This window comes from Heptranchias perlo, chromosome 1 (genome assembly GCF_035084215.1).
Source record: "Heptranchias perlo isolate sHepPer1 chromosome 1, sHepPer1.hap1, whole genome shotgun sequence".
Taxonomy (NCBI): Eukaryota; Metazoa; Chordata; class Chondrichthyes; order Hexanchiformes; family Hexanchidae; genus Heptranchias; species Heptranchias perlo.
Window position 1 is genome coordinate 149,668,967 of NC_090325.1, and position 21,708 is coordinate 149,690,674.

The following is a 21,708-nucleotide window of genomic DNA, read 5'->3' on the forward strand; positions in this document are numbered from 1 at the left end:
AACTTAACTGGATCAGGCACATAAATACTGCGGCTACAAGAGCAGGTCAGAGGCTGGGTATTCTGCGGCGAGTGACTCACCTCCTGACTCCCCAAAGTCTTTCCACCATCTACAAGGCACAAGTCAGGAGTGTGATTGAATACTCTGTACTTGCCTGGATGAGTGCAGCTCCAACAACACTCAAGAAGCTCGACACCATCCAGGACAAATCAGCCCACTTGATTGGCACCCCATCCACCACCCTAAACATTCACTCCCTTCACCACTGGCGCACTGTGGCTGCAGTGTGTACCATCTACAGGATGCACTGCAGCAACTCGCCAAGGCTTCTTCGACAGCACCTCCCAAACCCGCGACCTCTACCATGTAGAAGGACCAGGACAGCAGGCACATGGGAACAACACCACCTGCACGTTCCCCACCAAGTCACACACCATCCCAACTTGGAAATATATCGCCGTTCCTTTGTCGTCACTGGATCAAAATCCTGGAACTCCCTTCCTAACAGCACTGTGGGAGAACCTTCACCACACGGACTGCAGTGGTTCAAGAAGGCAGCTCACCACCACCTTGTCAAGGGCAATTAGGGATGGGCAATAGATGCTGGCCTTGCCAGCGATACCCACATCCCATGAATGAATAAAAAAAGGAAAAGAAAGGCTAAGGTTTTGTAATCACCAGGGGTGTCTGACGGAATGTCATGTTTTTTATTTATATTTGTTTTTTGTTAAATACACATTAATTGTTTTAATTCTCACTACCACAGCAATATCTTGCCCATTTTTGAGTCCCTTTTGTGAAGTTTCATCATGTATGCCAAAACATGACGCCACTCATTGGGTACATTTGCATTGGTGTATGTGTGGTTGAAGGTCCTGTGTCGGTGGTGGTGGTTGTTCCAGGCGGTCTGAGTAGTTCACTATCTTCAGTTTGTAGATCTCATTATGAGAACCTTTTAGACATGAGTGACTCCCTGGCATCACGAGCAGCCATGTGCGTCGCTGCTCTGGCGATGGGTTCCCCATCTTTGTCCTCCTCCTCGTTGTTTTCTTGAATATTGCTGGCAGATGCGGATGCTTCATGAGCTCATTCGAGCTCCTCCACCTGTAACCCTCTCTGCTGAGCGATATTGTGCAGGACGCAACACACGACTATTATTCCGCAAACTCTCGCTTCTGAATACTGAAGGCCTCCCCCAGATCGATACAGGCACCTGAAGCTCATCTTCATCATTCCTATGGCTTGTTCAATGACAGATCTGATGGTGATGTGACTGTTGTTGTACTGCTGCTCTCTCACAGGTGTCATGAGACATGTCTGCAGGGGGTATCCCTTGTCTCCAAGGAGCCAGCCCTTAAGTCTGTCTTGTGTGTGGAAGAGCGCCGGGATGTTGGCCTCGCACAAAATGAAGGAATCATGGCAGCTGCCAGAGAATCTGGCACACACCTGCAGGAACCTCCACTGGTGGTTGCAAACCAGCTGCGCATTGATGGAGTGATAGCCCTTTTGGTTGATGAGCAGTCCTGGCTCATGTGTAGGTCCTCGGATTACTATGTGTGTGCAATCAAATGTGCCCTGCACCAGTGGGAAACCAGCCAGAGAGTGGAAACCCACTGCCCTCTCAGTCTGGTTGATGTCATCGATGGGGGAAGTTGACATCGTTGGATGCCCTGGCAATCAAGCCATCCGTGACCTGTTGTATACACTTATGTGCAAACGCCTGAGAGACCCTGGAAATGTAACCAGTGGCGCCCTGGAAGGATCCAGAGGAGAAGAAATTGAGGGCAGTGGTGACTTTAACTGCGCTGGGCATTGCGTGGCCACCAGGCCCAGCCGGGAGCAGCTCTGCATGAAGGAGCCTGCAGGTGTCTGCACCCATCTGATGACTCATTCTGAGCCTGCGTAGGCACTGCTCCTCAGAGAGGTCCAGAAAGCTCAGCCTCTGTACACCCTCTCACGTGGGTAGTTCCTCCTGCGACCTCGACCCATTCATTGGTCCCCTCTCCGCTCTTCTGCAGGTCCTCGTGGCGCACCTCTGTCTTGTGGAGCTGCAACTCCAAGAACTTTAAAAAAAAGGGGAGAAAAGGATAGACTGAGTAATTATAGGCCAGTCAGTCTAACCTCGGTGGTGGGCAAATTATTGGAATCAATTCTGAGGGACAGCATAAATCGTCATTTAGAAAGGCACGGGTTAATCAAGGACAGACAACATGGATTTGTTAAGGGAAGGTTGTGTCTGACTAACTTGATTGAATTTTTTGAGGAGGTAACAAGGATGGCAGATGAGGGTAACACATTTGATGTAGTCTACATGGATTTTCGCAAGGTTTATCTCAAGATCCCTCATGGCAGACTGGTCAAAAAAGTAAAAGCCCATGGGATCCAAGGGAAAGTGGCAAGTTGGATCCAAAATTGGCTCAGTGACAGGAAGCAAAGGGTAATGGCCGACGGGTGTTTTTGTGACTGGAGGCTGTTTCCAGGGGGGTTCCGCAAGGCTCAGTACTAGGTCCCTTGCTTTTTGTGGTATGTCTTAATGATTTGGACTTGAATGTAGGGGTCATGATCAAGAAGTTTGCAGATGATACAAAAATTGGTGTTGTTTTCTTTGGAACAAAGGAGACTGAGGGGAGATTTAATTGAGGTTTATAACGTTATGAGGGACCTAGATAGAGTAGATAGGGAGGACCTATTTCCCTTAGCGGAGGTGTCAGTGACCAGGGGTAATTGGTCAAAGGATTAGAGGGGAGCTGAGGAGAATTTTTTTCACCCAGAGGGTGGTGGGGGTCTGGAACTCACTGCCTGAAAGAGTGGTAGAGGCAGAAACCCTCAACTCATTTAAAAAGTACTTTGATGTGCACTTGAAGCGCTGTCACCTACAGGGCTATGGACCAAGTGCTGGAAAGTGGGATTAAGCTGGATCGCTCTTTTCGACCGGCACGGACATGATGGGCCAGATGGCCTTCTTCTGTGCCGTAACTTTCTATGATTCTATAACTGCACGCTGTGCCTGCCACGGATGTCGATGTGCCTCCTCCTGAGATGTACTCTTGAATAGATCCATTGCGCCCCCCGTCCTGATATTGTCAGTTTGAGGGGGTCCAAGAATTCTGAGTGTGAACAAAGAAATCTCAGTCTAAGCACAAAGAACTCCCAGCCAAAGGTTTGTCTGAGAGAACTGATTGCCCTGCTGCAAAAACTCACCTTTTATTCACATGTGTTAATCACTGGTTTAAAGGTCCAAATGAGGGTCGGCTGAAACTCGCCTCTGTTTCCATGGTGTTTTTCAAAGGCCAAGGGAGACACGTTCAGGGAAAGTTAAAATCATTTGTGGAACTCAATACACAAAACATTAATCCCCTTAACTGGTTTAAATGCCTAAATTGGCCCTTTAAATATCAGCCAGCACTTCCGGGTGTCAGAAGCGCACGCACATCCAAATGCGTCTGGGTCGAACTGTGTTGGGCATGTTGGAGCCGGGATGTGGTTCTGCTCCGATTACTTAGAATTTTCACTGTCCACCTGCGCCCAACCCACCCGTTCTTGGGGGTGAAAATTACCCCTATTATCCCAACTCTCTGTCTTCTACCGCCTATCCAATCTCTTAACCAGGTCAATAATTTGTCTTCAATTCCATGAGCTTTAATTTTAGCTAACAGTCTCTTATGTGGAACTTTATCGAATACCTTCTGGAAGTGCATATAAACTATGTCTCCTGCTTGCTATACTTACTTCCTCAGAAAATTCAATTAGGTTCATCAGATATGACCTACCCGTTACAAATCCATGTTGACTCTCTCTAATCAGCTTAAATTTCTCTAAGTGCTCAGTCACTCTGTCCTTAATTACAGATACCAAAGCTTCGCCACAACATATGTTAAACTAACAGGTTTATAATTTCCTGTTTTTTCTCTCTCTCTCATCTTGCTTAAATAATGGAGTTACATTTGCAATTTTCCGATCTAAGGGGACAATTCCTGAATCGAGAGAGCTTTGGAAGATATGGCTAAAGTATCTGCAATTTTTAAACCTATTTTAAAAGCCTAGGGAGGAAATCATCAAGTCCTGGGGATTTGTCAGTCTTTAGTGCCATTATTTTTTCTCACACTGTTTTCTTGCTAACGTTAACTTTAGTGAGTTCCAGTCCTTGATTCATTATTTGTTTCCCTGGAATGTCAGGGAATATCTTCTTCCTCTACTATGCAGACTGCCACAAAATAATTATTCAACAAGTCTGCCATTTCCCAATATTGCCCGTATCTGTCCATTTTCAAAGGGCCTACATTACCCTTGACTACCCTTTTTCTTCTAATATAATTGTAAACACTTTTTGTGTTAACCTTGATATCCCTCGCAAGTTGCACCTTTGTATGCTCTTTCCTTTAGTTTTATGTTATTTCTCACCTCTTTTGTAGACCATGGCTGTTCTATTTGGTAAGTAGAGCTCTTGCCCCTTAGGGGTATATACTGGTCCTGTATTAAGCTAAAGGCTTTTTTGAACACCTCCCACTGTTCATCTGTTGTTTTACCCAATAACAGTTTTGACTAGTTTGCTGTCGTCAGTCTTTGTCTCATCCCGTTAAAGTTAGCCTTACCAAAATTTAGTAATTGTGTTACGATTCACTTTTTCAAACCTAACATTGAATTCGATCATTTGATCACTGTTAGATAAATGTTTCCTTACTGTTAGATTATTAACTAAGTTTAACTGACTACCCTTAACTAAATTCTCTATGGCCTGCCCTCTTGTTGGTTCTCGAACATTTTGCTCCAGAAAACTATCTTGAACGCAGTCAAGAAATTCATTATCTTTCTGACTTGAGCTACTCTGCTCTTCCCAATCTATATGAAAATTAAAGTCTCCCATTAAAACAACTCTGCTTTTGCTACAAGTGTCTTTAATCTCTGAATTAATACATTCTGCCTGTTCATTGCTGCTATCAGGAGGTCTGTAGACAACTCCCATTACAGTTTTAAGTCCTGTCTTATTCCTCAATTCTAACCATAGAGTCTCCGCTGATTGCTTTCCCTTACCTATATCCTCTCTTACTAATGTTGTAATAGTATCTTTAATCAATAAGGCTACCCCATTTCCTTTTCCTCGAACAAGACTCTGCGCTGAGAGCAGAGTCTATGAAAATTTATTCTCATTGCCATAGTTATTTCTGTGTTTCCAGTATCTCCATTATTATTCCGAATCTGAGATTCCCTGAAGTCTTTTTCCATCTCTAAGATCACCCCTTCTCCATTCATAATTTTGAAATTCACCCATCACCCTAATTCAGCCTGATGTCAGCTTGAACTCTCCATGATCTCATTCTTTCTCTGGAGAGTCCTTCCCTTTGCTGTCTGTTTATATCTGTAACAATGTCAGTCCTACAGCAAGTTACTCAGCTGTGTAACTTGTAACTGACTAGAGATGGTCTTTCAAGAGAAGTGGTTTCTTTTTACAAGCTGCAATCTGAATAATTAATTGGCTTCTGAAATTGTTTGCTAGTCACTATAAAAGGTGAATTTTAAAGCATAAGTGTTTCTTAGAATCATACATCACAGAAGGAAGCCATTTGGCCTATTGTGTCTGTGCTGGCTCTTTGAAAGGGCTATCCGATTAGTTCCACTCCTCTGTTCTTTCCCCATAGCCCTGCAAATTTTTCCTTTTCAAGTTTCTATCAGAATACATGTTTGAAAATCAAACTGTGTAAGGGAACTGAATTAACATCATTAGACATACAGTGGATGATTTTCCTTTGTATTACTGCCTGAATACAAGCAGTCCTGGGGTAGAGAATCAAGGAAAATGGAGTAGGTAAGCCTCCTGAAAAATCCTTGACCCTTAAATTGTTGTCTGAGATTTTCCTCCATCTCCTCCACTTCCGTTGACAGCCTCCCGCCCATCGCCCACCTTGCTATATGTAAATAACAATGGGGGATGGGTAGCAGGGCTTAGGACTCTGGTGGATTTCTCTCTGTTTCTGCCTGTGCGCCACCAATGAAAGGGATAGCCAGAAAGGAAGAGGCAACAGAGAAACTGTAGCGACAGGGCGACTGTAGTGACAGGAAGACTGTAGCATCAGGAGCCAGGCAGCACTAATGGGGAGGCCAGCAGAATCGATGTTTTTATCACTTCAGATGCTTCCTGCTCCTGCTATTAAAGATTGCTTGCAGCAGGATTAGAATTCACTTTGGTTCTTTTGCACTTGTTGGCCAGGCAGTTGAACGCCAATACCTTTGAGTTCCTCCAGCAAGGGTAGTGCTGCGGCAGCATAGCAGTTCCCTCCCCCATAGTGGCGAATCCCAATGCAGAGTCCACCCTAGGTAATTAATTGACCCCACCCAGGGAAATGGCATGGGGCCATATCATGGTCGGACCAGTGGCACCACTTTTGACGGTTACCTTGCTCTTGATGAAAACGTCCCCCTCTCCTCACAATCATTAATATGGGGTGCTTCAGTGATTTTGGAGTTTGCCAATTCAAGTGTGCATGTTAAATCAACTCCCTCACACTGTTGAGGTCAGCCACTCAACCAAGCCAATTTCTCTCAATGATGCCATTAGTATAGTTTCTTAAACAAAAATATTCAAAGAATTAACTGGAAGACTGGAATGAAACATGAATTTTTAGCAAGGGACACCAATGATAGTTGTAATGGTATTTTATTCCCACCCTCAAATATCAGTTCAGTTCATCGGCTCTAATTTGATAAGTTAGAAAATTCTGTTGAGATGCACCTCCTCAGAGCAGCACAGTACCTTTTCATGTTGGTTTGTAATGCAATGGAAATGACAACTGGATGTGCTTTAGTTCATGCAGTCCTTCCAGGTGAAGGAGGAGTTTTGCAGATTGGGAAAAACCACTGGGAGGCTTAAGAAAGGGTGTTAAATTGTTCTTAAGACTGCTGATAGATTCAGGGAAATTTCTGTCTCAGTAATAATATGGGAATACAGTTACTAAACCATTAGACGTAGCTCTATTACTGCAGTATTAATCCTGCAGAACCAAAATAAACACTAATAGCACAATTTTAAATAAAACTTTTAAAATGTCTTCAATTTAGCCTGATCTGTATTTCCTTTTTCCTTCTAAATTCTCTTCTTCCCTATTCTTTATCAGTCCTACTTCTTATCATTTAAAACTTAATTTAATTCTTTTTCCAACTAGTGGAAATCTATTTTATCTGTTTTAACTTTTTCTTCCTTATTGTTTTAAAATTTGAAATCATTTGCCTAGCATATCAGTTTTGGAAGGGGAAACAACTTTGAAAAAATGTCATTTCCTTGGACCGAGTGTGACTTGAAAAGTTGGTTTCACTCCCAATTAAATGACAAAAATCTCAAGACTGATCAAATCATGTGGTGGATACAAGCAGGTCAATCTTTGATGTGTTTGTATGTGTTCAAACAGGAAGGAGGTGTTAACCAATGAGTATTCTAAAGTTTAACTATACATTTCTAACATGCAACAAAAATAAATGTAAAATGTAAAAGCTCTATATCCCTTCACAGTAGAAATTCCTTTTCATTTTTATATCCAGTAAGTAACATAAATAAATTAATAACTCCACAACTTGTAAAAAAAAATTTCACTTAATATACTTCCATTTATTTGTGCTATTTTTCTCTAATATTTTATTTTCTGTTTTATTACAGCAAGATGGAAGCTCAGAGAGCATAAGACTAAAAGGTAAGTCGTCAATTTACTCCTGAATTTCTGGATTTTAGTGACTTGTAAGCAGATTGAAATTTATGTATAAAATAGCTTCTTTGGCATCTGTGTGCTTCTTTTTCACTGCTGGAGGAAACAATTTTTGTTTCTAGGGAAATACTGATAATGGAATCACATCTGTTTCACTGTACAACAATAATGAAATCAATGTAAACGAAAATCAACCGGGTTTTATAACGGGCGGGAAATCCACTCTGCGAGTTTACTGCCTAAGCGGTGAAAGTGAAAATTACCCCCATTAGAGCATGTGGGAGTCTGTCCACTCTCAGATCTCAGATCTGAAGAATTACCATGTTAAAATTGTTCAATGAATACTTAAGTAATTCAGTATAGTTCAGTAGTTTCTGCTTTGGGCGCAATCGGGAAATCACAAATGTAAAATCTTCCATGAACCAGTGCAATTGGGCAGCGAAATATAATGTAATTGTTCCTTTTTTTTCCACTGAAAAGTATTCCATGATGTATTTAAGATTGATAAGTTGGTGCAATTTTACTAATACAGCTGAAAATGGATTTATCAGCAAAAATAAGCATTTTTAATAAGGGTGTCCAGTCCTCCACATGTGAGTAATCTGATTTAAAATCACTGAAAATGACTTTAAAGAACTATACTGAACCATTTAATAATGTCATTGGTATACGCTGGTCAGTTTCTTAGTAAAATAAATATTTTTTGATATGAAAAAGCTTTTAAAACACGCCTACTAGTGCCTGTACATCTAAGAAAATGCACACAATTTGAAGAGCCTTCCCGAACCAGCGCGATCGGCAGAATCTTGCAATTTCGACCTGGGAGCATGGCCAGTTTTGTGGGCAGGGCCTGAATCGGGTGAATTAAATCTTGAAAAATCTAAAAAATCACAGAAAATATGAATGTAAGTAGTTTTGGGCATAGCTCACTTACATTCATAATTCCCCAATCTTTTGTACTGGTTTGGCCAATTCCACCCAGATTGCACTGATATAACTAGTGGAAACAAACGGAAGCTTGACCCCCTTGTTTTTCTAAAATGGTGTTCTTCGATGGCACCTTGAGAGTTGCCTGTTTTTGTGAAGGGGATATAGCAAATTCCTGGCTGTTTTGTAGATGCCACTTCAAATCAAGTTGCCTGATCTCTGTTTAATTAGATTCACAACACCTGTTTTTCAGTTCCCTTCTTGCTATACCGCTATATACATCAAGGCTAATCAAGGACTCTGTGGGTTTATTTCTCATGTAAAAGCTTTTCATTGGGGACATGCGATCCAAGTTGTTTAAAATACTGCAGACAACTACTAAAGCTTTGTGAAATATTATAATCCAGATAAAATTTGCTGTTTGTTTTCATATTGATTTTGTTAATCCTATTTCTTAATAAACTTGACCTAGGAACTTTCTTTAAGTTCCTTAAAGAATTTACTGCAATTTTACAAATACAGTTAAAGTGCTTTAAAGAACTAAAAGCTGGTTCCCAGATTACGGTAATATATCCTTTCTGGGAGCAAGGGCACCTGGTAAGTAACAGTTTTTGTGGCACTGCACTGGGAAGTGTCGCTTAGTTGTCGCTTATATTGCATTTGCTGTCATGTAGTTGAAAAGCATTTCCCCATCTATTAAGCTCGAAAAGAAAAAAACATGTAGCTCCTGGCACTCACAGTGATTGCAAATCTGGAAATCGAGGACTGGCTTTCCATGATTTTCTGATCATTAACTCAAAATGGAGAACGCAAGGCAATCAGAAAAAACATACAATACTGGTGGCAATTTCTGGCAGGACTGAAACATTATTCAACTTTTCAGAGAGATTCTGAATAAAAGTCCTCAATTTAAATGTATTTATTTATGTAGAACTGTTTACTAACATAAGAAACTGTTGCAAAGATATTTTGTAAAGAAAGAAAGATTTAATTTAGTTAAAACATTTTTAAAGTTTTATATTTCTTGGTCCTCACTATTATTGTGCTGTCAATCCACAATGGAAATCGATGGAAGAGTGCCTATTTAATATCTTAGGCAAAGAACTGGTTCCACCCCCCCCCTCCCCCTACAAGACATGCAAAGATTTATTTATTTATGTACTTGTGGTATGTGAGAGAAACAAATTTATTTTCTACACCAGCTGTAGTGGGCAAAGAAGACACTATCGAGTTAATTTCCTGAGGGTCCTTACCTGCTGGTAGCACATAACAGAAAATCACAAATGTGAAGTTGCAATTTTCCAATATGTCACTGCCAGCATGCAAGGGTTTCTACTGCCAGTGTATACTTGGAAAATGACTTCCTATTTATTTCCCAGACACCAATTAAAAAACAGATACAATTTACAGCACAATAACAGGCCATTTGGCCCAACTAGTCTATGCCAGTGTTTAGGCTCCACAAGAGCCTCCACCCACCCACTTACTTCACTCTCTCTGACCACATCTCTTACAAATTGCTTTTCAAATTCATTCCATGGTGATGTGTTCCCTTGTCACTCTCACACCTCAGCAGACTTTATCTCCCATTGTAACAACACGACCTCCAAGTAAAGCCACTTGTAAGAAAATACGATTGCTCCGAATATAAATGAAGGATCCTGCTACTGAATATTTTTTCCAGGTTTATGTAAAATGTATACCATACATGTGATTGTATAAATTGTATGCAAAATTATTAGATTCCTGCCAGTGAGATGAATACATTTATTATTTTGTATCATAACATGATAATTTATTCACTTACTTTGATAACTTTCAATTGTCATTACCAATTCTACAAAGGAAAATGGATGGTTTTAGAAAGAATGAATAGCTAACCATTTATTTAACAGAACTGAAATTTGCCTTAAATCATGAAGAACTGAGTCCCAAAGTCATTGACAGTTGACAGTTGAATACGGTGCAGTTTCACTCAGCATAAAATGAGTCATTATTTGTTTGGAAAAAATGTGAACAATTTATCGATACAGATTTTTACTGGCAGATAGTTGGAGTGTAAAATATGTCTTTATTGTGTAGCATTAAGTGATTTTCAACAGCAAAATTAGCTCTAAGGAAAATCTAGTCTGAGGAATTAAACATCTAACTGTATGGTGGTTTGTTAAATCAATGGCAAAATGATTTTTTAAATTTTGATACCAAGTTTTTGAAATGAATAAAAGTAGTGGGGAATGGGCCTCTCACAATGGTTCAGAGGATGAATAAACTGCATGGTCTGGTACTGAGTCATACAGACCAGAATGGTAACAGATTTAATCCCTGATCTTTGCAAAGTAGTTATTCTCAGCCGTGGGGGACATTACAATTTACTTCAGTGCCTGTAGGTTAGGGAGTCTGAGCTCCCATTCATGATTGCGATCCAGTAATCCCTGCTGGAAAGGTCATCTGCAGATGATGATGGGAATAGGCTCAGCAGACTGTGTCCCTGACTCTGCCCCGCCCCCCCCCCCCCCAACCTCTCTCCACACATCATGGTCAAATAGCCTGCTGATGCTTATTGTTTAGGCTCACACATAAAAAGTGGCCACAGAGGGAAAGAAGAAAGAACGTGCATTTATATAGCACTTTTCCCATCCTCAGGACATCCCAAAGGACTTCACAGCACTTTTGAAGTGTAGCCACTGTTATAATGTAGGCAAACATAGTCGCCAATTTACACGCAGCAAGGTTCCACAAATAGCGGTAAGATAAATAACCAGATAATGTATTTTTTGTGGTATTTGTTGAGGGATAAATGTTGACCAGGACTTTAGGAGAACTCCCCTCCTCTTCTTCAAATAGTCTCTTGGGATCGTTTGTGTCCATCTGAGAGGACAGACATGGGGCTCGATTTTTGGACGTCTGAGCGGGTGGGTTCGTGGCGGGGGGGCACCGAAAATCGGGGATTCCCGGGGCGGGTCCAGAGCCTGGCACCAACCCGCCCATTTCTGGGTTCCCCAGTGACGCGCTTAGATGCACGCACAGCCCCCGCATGCGGGACTCCCGCCGGCAATTAAAGCCAGCGGGATCCCACTTAAGGCAATTAATGTGATAGTTCAGGTCGTTAGCAGACCTGATTTGTAGGATATTTTAGGAGGGGTGGGATTTTCAAGTCAACTGGGACCGTTTCCCGTACTGGGGGAAACACTCCCAGTTGAAATGGACGTGTTGCAGCCATCAGCCTGTGGCAGCTTCAAAGGTCCATTTGACAGTTGTGGGGGGAGACCCTCACTCATTGCAGGAGGCCACTCTGTCACTTTGGACAAAGTTTAGCCTCCACCATCCTCCTCCTAACAACAAAATTCACCAACTTGCACACTTACCCCGGTGTCCAGGCACATTTACCTACCTTGCGGACCCCCTCAAAGGTACAGCTTCTGGATGGGGGCCGCCGTAGCTTCAGTCATGACCTCCTCGGAGGACGAACAGCATCACCAGCCTCTCCGGCCATGCCGTCCATCTCTGACACGTGGAGCTCCACAACAGAGCGCTGTGACACATCCACCTGCACAGCAGGAGGGAGGGCAACCGCAGAGAGAGATGCGTCGCAGAGGGCACTACCCTCGCCACAGGGTCCACAGACCGAGGCTCAGCTTCCTGGACCTCTCTGAGCAGCAATGCACACGGAGGCTCAGAGTCATTCGACGTGTAGTCATGGACATCTGCAGCCTCCTTCATGCCGAGCTGCTCCCGGCTGGCCCGAGCACCATCTTCTTACCTGTCACTGTCAAAATCACCACTGCCCTCAACAACTTCTCCTCCGCATCCTTCTAGGGTGCCACCGGGGACATCGCCGACGTCTCTCAGTCGTCTGCACAAAAGAGCCCTGCAAATACACCTACACCCACTCTGCAGTGACACAATGGGTGTCATCAGTTGTGGGTCTTCATGGTGATCCTCAGGAAAGGGCATTATTGCACAAACCAGACAAGATTTTCTGGTTTGTGCAGTAGTGGTGATATCAATTTTTAATGATTTTTTGCAAAACAAAGGAAAATAAATCAAACATGACATTTTGTCTTTCACCCTTGTACATCCCCTTTGTGCTCACAAATCCTTCGCCATACGTTTACGGGAACCCCTACATGGTGCTACCCCTGTGGCTTCAGCAGAGGTAGTGGCAGGTTGCTCTTGTCCATGCCCTGACCGATGAGATGCTTTGGGCCGACGCCCTCTGGGTTTCAGTGCCCGTGAGGGCCCCTCCAAAGACTGCCCCACCTGCACCTGTGCAGGGGCAGACTTGACCACCTGGAGAGGGGGCAGCATTGTGGGTACTGGTTGAGAGGGGGGCAACGAGTGAGACGTGGGAGCGCTTTGAGTGGCGTCCCCACTTCCATGTCCCCTTTCACCATCATCCCTCTCCTGGCCCAGGCCCACATCACTCCTTCCACCCTGCTGGACGACAGTTTGGAGGACCTGTGCGAAGCCTTGGAAGGCCAGTTGTAAGGTATCTGTCAGCCTGTTTAAGGCGGCAGAATGTTGCTCACCCTGAATCCGAACGGCCGTTGTCAGGGCCTGAATGGGCTCATTGTTGAGCCGTGCTTGATGCTCGATGGAGGCTAGCCTTTCCTCCATCGCAGATATTCTGGCACCTACCCGCAACACTATCTCAGAGATGCCTTCACGTCCCTGTGACAGTATTCCACTCATGCAGGAGTTGGACTCCTCCATCCTCTGCGCGATTGTGGAGAGTGCGCGTGGCAACTGTTCCAGTACCTTTTTTTTTATTCGTTCATGGGTGTGGGCGTTGCTGGCGAGGCCAGCATTTATTGCCCATCCCTAATTGCCCTTGAGAAGGTGGTGGTGAGCCACCTTCTTGAACCGCTGTAGTGTGCTGCTGCCCCTCGATGACTTTCCTTTTCACGGCTGGCCCCCAGGGTTCAGCATCTGGGTCCAGCTGAGCAGCCCCTGGAGAAGAGTGCTCCCACTGACAGGGACTCTCCACGGCTGCCCCTGCCACCAGGGCCTGCTTGGACTCACGTGCGTGGTGACTCACCATGTGCAAGCCCAACTAAGTGAGGACGGGGACCCACCTTGGCGTGCGTATCTGTGCTGGTGGATGGTTGGCTCAGATGTGACGATGCACCCTCAGAGGCCGGCAGGTCCTCTGAGGAATCGCCCTCCGCAGTCACGGTGGTCGCAGATGGCCCTGCAAGAGAACAGAAAGCAATATTAAGCATGTGGACAGATGTTGAGGTGCTGTAGATGCCAAGTGATGCTAAGATCATTCGCTATCATGAGTGCTGAGTGTTAGCTTTCTGTCACCAGCCTCGACATCCGCCACGGACAGGCACTCCAGCGTCCAGCTTATTTCGAGTGCCTGCTGCTCTGCATCTGTAAAGGCCACCTGGTGTGGCGGGCCCCCTCCGGTCCTTGCCCTCTCCCGGGCATTCTGGCATCTCTTCTCCTATCAAGGGAAAACACATAGGAGTGATTGAGTGATGGTTGCATGTGACCTGCTGCATACATTGGTGTGGGTGGGGGTGAGCTTGAGGGAGATGGATGGGAGGGTGCATGTGAAACGTAGGCATGAGATTGTATGAGGATTGGGTTGCGTGGTAGTGTTCAAATGGGAACTGGGGCGTTTAGTACGTACAGGCAAGGTGAGGATGATAGTTGAGTGGATGTGAGGAGTGATGCGAGAGCGTTGTGGTGGCAGTGCAGTAGGAGTTGTATGGTGGTGGAGGTGATGTGGAAGACGAAGTGTGAGAGAATGCGTAAGTATACTCACTTTGGCTGACCTGATTAGGTCATTAAATCTCTTCCTGCACTGCACCCAGGTTCTGGACACATTGCCGCTGCTGGTGACCTCCTCGGCCACCTCCAGCCAGGCCTTCTTGGTGATGGAGGGAGGACACTTCCTCCCATCCAATAGGAAAAAGATTTCCCTCCTCCTCCTCATCCCATCGAGTAGCACCTGGAGTGAGGAGTCAGAGAACCTTGGAGCAGCCTTGCCTCTGGCCTGCTCCATGATCCTAAATTGGTTCTTTGCTGCAGGAGGAACATTGGAGGACTGCCCCTTTAAATAGGGCTCCTCCTGCTGACAGCCTGTGATGCGGGTGCGCAGTGCGCCCGCTGCGCAGGTCTAGAACGGGAAACCCGGAAGCCAAGGTGCCTTCAATTAGGCTGCGATTGCCTGTGGAACACCCCGAATTCACTGGGCGCGTTACCCACATGCCCAGTCGACCCCCTGCTGCCAACCCGCCTCCCTCCTAATATCGAGCCCATCATATCGGTTTAAAATTTCATTCAAAAGTCGGTACCTCCGTTGGTGCTGCACTTTCTCCACAGCATTGAAGTGTCAGCATAGATTTTGCTCAATCCTCTACTTCTAAGGTGAAGGTTTTACTAATGAGCCAAGGCTGATACTTGTACTGGAAAACTGTTGGTACCTTTTGATTCATACCTTGGGAGGAGTCAGTCAGATGATATTTTTAATAGATTCAGGCTATAGGATGAAAAAAGCCTCCTTATAATCCTAAAATCAAACTTATATTGGGCGTTAGGAACTAAAAGTTTTATATTCTTCTTTTTTCCTCCTCCAGATTTGAAAATTATTCTTCGTCTTCTGTGTTCTTTCAGTTTCCTCTATTTTATAACTAGCCTTGTGGAAATGTGTGAGATTTTTAGGGATTTACTTTCCTAGTTTTCTCTTCTCTTCTCTGGGAAAAAAAATCTTCCATTCAGCACCTTTCCCATGTTCCTTAATTAGTTTTTTCTCAATGATATGCTTTCATCTATTAAATATTTACCAAACTGTATAAATGCTTGACCAGCGCTTGATACTAAGGAACTTGAGCACTTTTTACTAGAATAGAGAAGATTAAGAGGACGTCTATTAGAGATGTTCAAAATTATGAAAAAGTTTGCTAAGTAAATAAGGAAACATTATTTCTAATGATTGAAGAGTCAGTAACGAGAGGGCATATGTTTAAAATCATCACCAAAAGAACAAAGAGGGAGGTTAGAAGAAGTTTCTTTTTATGTGGAGAACTACTAGGACATGAAATAATTTACCAGAGTGGTGCAAACAGAGTCCATAATAGCTTTTGAAAAGGAGCTGGATAAATATTGAAAAGAGTCAAATTTAAAAGAGTATGGAGATGGGACATGGGAATAGGACTAAAGAGATGACATAGGCATAATGGGCTGAATGGCCTGTAAAATACAGATTCTATGATTATTGTATTAATTTATACAGTATGTATTTCCTCCACAGTCCCAGTCTTTTAATTTTAAGGTTTCAGTCTTTGTTCACTGGTAACACTCTAGCCTCTGAGTCAGAAGGTCAAGGGTTCAAGTCTTATTCCAGAGAGTTGAGCACATCATCTAGGCTGACACTTGAGTGCGGTGCTGAGGGAGTGCTGCATTGTTGCAGGTGCCACCTTTCAGATAAGACATTAAACGAAGGTCCCATCTGTCCTCTCAGGTGGATGTAAAAGATCCAATGGCACTCTTCAAAGAGGAGCAGGGACTTCTCCCAGTGTCCTAGCTAACATTTATCTCTCAACCAACACCATCAAAAATAAATTATCTGGTCATTTATCTTGTTGCTGTTTGTGGGACCTTGCTGTGCACAAATCATCAGCTGTGTTTTTCTGTATTACAACAGTGACTACACTTCAAAAGTACTTTATTGGCAGTAAAGTGCTTTGAGATGTCCTCACATTGTAAAAAGGCTTTACAGGCTGATATTTTCTGCAGATTTTGTAAATTTCCAGCCTGTAGATAGTATAAATTACAAAATGTCACTAAAGATGACTATCGGTACGAGTATATCTACACTTTGGCCCTGATTTTATCTCCCCCTACCTGGCGGAAACCAGGTGGCAGTGGCAGTTACCACTCTTTTCTCACCCCGATCTGACCTCCTGCAATTTTAAATTGCAGACACCAAGGACACCCGCTCTAAGCCGATGGGGTCCTCCTTAGATAGCAGATCAGGTTCCGATGATGTCATCGGGGCCTGATCTGTTATTTTAACTGTAGGCCTGAGCGGGGGAGATATGATGGCTTCCCTATCAGTCCAAACATTCTGGGAGCTGGATCGTAGACCAGAAGAGGCCCAGGTAAGTAAGATTTAAAACTTTTTTTTAGGTTTCCTTGTAGGACAGGAAGAGCAGGAATGCTGCTGTAGACCTCACAAGTAAACCGTGGTCCTCCCTTGCCCTGGCATTCCCCATCTAACCAGATCTCTAACGCCCCCCTCCATCTCTATTTACTTGACTGCCGGGGACCGTTCCAGCGGGTCCCCGGTGGCAGTCTCCTGCCGCCCGAATTTCTGATCCCACCTGCTAGCCATGAAGTGATTTCAGCTGGGTTCGGCGGGAGTCAAAGTATTGTAATGGAGATGAGGTCCAGGAATTAAAACCTCTCTGGACCTCGATATGGAAGCTTGTTGCTCGCCCCGCACAGAGCAATCCCGCCCGTGATAAAATCGGGGCCTTTATTTTCATTGGCATCAATACCAATTTTCTAAAGTACTGTTCTGACTTTGTGTGAATATTTCAGTATGGCCCAGTTGGTAACACTGTCACCTCTCAGCAGGTTGCGGGTTTAAGCTGAATTCTAGTACGTGAAGACATAATCTAGGCTGATAATTAATTGCAGTACTGAGGAAAGGTCAGATGAACAGTCCTACCAATGAGTTGTTAAATGGAAGCCCTGTCTGCTTGTTCAAGTGGTTAAAAATCCCAGTACACAATTTCAAAGAAGAGCAGGGTGTGCTCTTGGCGTCCTGGCCAACATTCCTCCCTCAGTAAAGACCACCAAAATAGATTGGGGTAGATTTTGACTTTGTGCGATAGTGTAAAACGGGTTGGCAGCCCATTTTATATCTCTCCTGATTTTTATTTCCATTGACTTTGTTGACTAACCCATTGAGTGGTCATTCATTTTATCACCGTTTGTGGGATTTTGCTGCATGCAAAATGGCTGCCACTTTTGCCTGTGCAACAACAGTGACTTCACTTCTTAAAATTCATTCTACGTGAAGCTCTTTGGGATATGGGATACTTCAGAGAGATGTGATAAGCTGCTATATAAATGCAAGTCTTTCTTTTAAAGACTGAACATACTACTGTGTCTGCTTGGAGAACTAATTCCAGAGTCTTAGAGCAGACATATCATTGTTGTAACTATAGGTTTTATTGTTCGTTTCACTTATTTCATTTGTATGTTTATCATTTGTTTGGTGGAAGAATACAAACAGAGGCTCCTAGCATTTCATCACTGCTGTGAATGAACTCCTGAATTGAACAGAGCTGCATAATTCTCTGAAAGTCCGAGTGCAGGTAGATGAAGCTATAAAAAAAAAGGCCAACAATATTTCGGGTTTGACGAGTAGAGACATAGGGGGTTAAATTGGATAATCCCTGAAAATCAGCACGGGGATCATGTTACGCGATTAACTCGCGCCCGTTCACAGCGATGTAGGCAACACGTTACATTGGTGCTGCCCGCTGTTTTAAATGATTGCTGTGTGTAGCCAGCTCTACCTGCGCTGTTGATTGGCTGCACGCATCAGTGGGGGGCTCTGATATTGCGAGTGGCTCGCCCTTCTTAAAGGCGGAATGCACTCCTTAAAGGGGAGGTGCATGGTGGCTGCAGGAAGTGGTGGGAGTCGTTTCAAAACTGAATCTATGCTGTGATACTTTGAAGAACGGCTGCACCTGGGAGGGAACGTGCAGCAAGGTTCTCTAATGATGCACTGGAGGCCTAGGTGCAAGAGGTGGAGAGAAGGAGGGGCATCCTGTATCCACAGGGGGTAGGAAGCCCTCCAGTCATATGCTCAAGAGGCAGTGGGAGGAAGTAGCGGAGGAGGTAAATGCCAGGAGCATAGCTCCAAGAACGTGGATGCAGTGCAGGAAGAAGTTCAGTGATTTAACACGAGTTGTCAAAGTGAGTGAGTTCAAGCTTCAAGTGACATATTGTACCAACTGTAACACTTGCCTCATCCACTGGTCAATTCACTACACCCCCATCATCCAATAATCTTTTTCAGTCAGTACTCAACCGTTCATATCATATGCTTTATCTCACCCTCACACACTTAGCACTGTTGCAAGCTTCACACCCACAACTCACAGTTCACACACACTGGTAGCTATTCAACCATAACAGCCACATCACCGAAACATCTTGCAGGACACTCACTGGCACACTTCCCTCTTTCTTGCAGGAGAAGGTGGTGCATTACAGGAAGCAGCAAGTGGCAGTGGATCCATGGAACACGAACCTGCTACCCTCTCTCAGAATGACAGCATTCCTGTCCCAACCCTGCCATTGCACCAGTGCCGTTACTGTTGCTTGTCAGCCAGCCAGCCCACTCCTTGTAGAGTATTGAAACTTTATCAAAGTACAGGAAACCTCCAAAAACACTTACAAATGCACAAGTAGCCAGAAGAAATAAACCTGTAACTACTTCATTATCCCTTTAAATAGCGCGGATGGGGGGGTCCTTCTTGCCTTTAAGTCATGCTCAGCTGTGCGAGGTTAAGACAGTGCGTTGGATGGAGTGTGGAGTTCCAAAATAGCAGCATTGCCTTCAAATCAGCGTCGCACACTGATTCGTGTCATATTCTCCCTACTCTGCATGCTGCTGGTGCGCGCGCAAACCCCTTTACTAAGACAATGTCCTGAGCACTTCCCATCAGAAGAGTACACGTGCAACTTGGATCCCATTTTTGAGTTTTAGAACGGGTGCTACACGACTCAATTTCACCTCCATAGAGTACAAGTGCAAAGAGGAAATGATAAATTCGTACAAGGCAATGGTTAGGCCATAGTTAGTACCATGTGCATCCCATAACTGAAAGCCATAGAGAGCATACAGCATAGATTCATCTCCATAGATTCACAGCATAGATTCACAGAACGGTACGAAGGATGGTAAACCATAGTTATAAGGACAGACTTGGTACACTGGGACCATGTCCACTGGAGCAGAAAAGTCTAGGAGATGATTTAATAGAGGATTTTGAAATTATGAAGGGATTTGATAGGGTGAATAGGGAAAGGTTATTTCCTCTGATTGGGAAGTCAGTGATGAATTGTCATAATTTAAAATTGTCATTAAGCGAGAGAGGAGAAATTTATTTGTGCAGAATTGTTAGCGCACGGAATGCTTTGTCACAGGCAGTAGTTGAAGTAGAAACCATTACATCTTTTAAGGGAAAATCTCCACTGGGTTCACTCTCTTCTGCAAATACAGCCCACTACTCTCGAGAGCAAAGATAACTCCATTCACCTTTTCTCTATGACTGGCCAACTCCTTAAACCCCTTCCCCTCCCCACCTCTAACAGTAAGTGCAAAAAGCTTACGGATTTCTTTATCACCAAGGTAGAGAGCGTCTGTTCACCTGCCTCTTCTCCTTCCCCCTTCCCCTTGCTCACTAAGCCAATCTTACAGTCCCCCTCCACTATAGCCCTGAGCTCCTGTCTCTTTCTGTCTCTTTAATTTCTCCCCCATCTCCCCAATGTCCGCTCCATGCTCATTTCATCCATGAGGCCTACCTCCTGCTCCCTTAAACATATTCCCACTGAACCCCTATCTACATAACTTAACTCACTTTTCCCACGATCGAATAAACGGTTCCCTCTTCTCATGTACTATGCCCCTCCCTTTCAAAACCCCTGCCATCACTCACTCCTCAAAAAACGCTATGTTGACACTTCTGCCCTCACTAGCTACCATCCCCAGCTCCAGCCACCTTTTCCTCTCCATGGTCCTTGAACATGGTGTTGCCTCCCAGATCTGTAACCATCTCTTTCACGACTCCAATGAGGTTTCTGCCCTTCTGCCAGGACCAAAATTATCCTAATCAAAGTCAGGAATGACATTCCCCATGACTAAGACAATGGTGCATTATCCCTCCTCATCCTCCTCGACCTATCTACAGCCTTCAACACAGTCGATGTACCATCCTCCTCCAATGTCTCCTATGTTGTCCAACTTGGTGGGAATGCCTTCACTTGGTTCCACTCTTAACTATCCTACCATAGCCAGAACATCTCCAGCAACTGATTATCTTCCAATCCTTGCACCATTACCTCCGGATTCCCCCCAAGCCTCCTCCTCTCTTTTTTATATACTCATTCATGGAATGTGGGCATCGCTGGCAATGCCAGCATTTATTGCTCATCCCTAATTGCCCTTGAGAAGGTGGTGGTGAGCCGCCTTCTTGAACCGCTGCAGTCAGTGTGGTGAAGATTCTTCCACAGTGCTGTTAGGTAGGGAATTCCAGGATTTTGACCCAGCGACGATGAAGGGACAGCGAAATATTTTCAAGTCGGGATGGTGTGTGATTTGGAGGGGAACATGCAGGTGGTGTTGTTCCCATGTGCCTGCTGCGCTTGTCCTTCTAGGTGGTAGAGGTCGTGGGTTTGGGAGGTGCTGTCGAAGAAGCCTTGGCGAGTTGTTGCAGTGCATCGTGTTAGATGGTACACATTGCAGCCACAAGGGAGTGAATGTTTAAGGTGATGGATAGGGTGCCAATCAAGAGGACTGCTTTGTCCTGGATGATGTCGAGCTTCTTCAGTGTTGTTGGAGCTGCACTCATCCAGGCAAGTGGAGAGTATTCCATCACACTCCTGACTTGTGCCTTGTAGATGGTGGAAAGGCTTTGGGGAACAGGAGGTGAGTCACTCGCCGCAGAATACCCAGCCTCTGACCTGCTCTTGTAGCCACAGTATTTATATGGCTGGTCCAGTTAAGTTTCTGGTCAATGGTGACCCCCAGGATGTTGATGGTGAGGGATTTGGCGATGGTAATGCCATTGAAAGTCAAGGGAAGGTTGTTAGACACTCTCTTGTTGGAGGTGGTCATTTCCTGGCACTTGTGTGGCGCGAATGTTACTTGCCACTTATCAGCCCAAGCCTGAATGTTGTCCATGTCTTGCTGCATGTGGGCACAGACTGCTTTATTATCTGAGGGGTTGCAAATAGAACTGAACACTGTGCAGCCATCAGCGAACATCCCCATTTCTGACCTTATGATGGAGGGAAGGTCGTTGATGAAGCAGCTGAAGATGGTTGGGCCTAGGACACT

At 44.4% G+C, this 21,708-nt stretch overlaps 1 protein-coding gene across 1 annotated transcript in view; it reads left to right on the plus strand.

The window, feature by feature from the left end:
* The window catches only part of fstl5 (follistatin-like 5), a 724,566-nt gene that overhangs the window by 45,155 nt on the left and 657,703 nt on the right, over nt 1–21,708 (plus strand). The window contains exon 3 of the mRNA XM_067992568.1: nt 7,646–7,679. Within this exon, the coding sequence (XP_067848669.1) occupies nt 7,646–7,679 (34 nt within the window). The remainder of the gene's footprint in view (nt 1–7,645; nt 7,680–21,708) is intronic.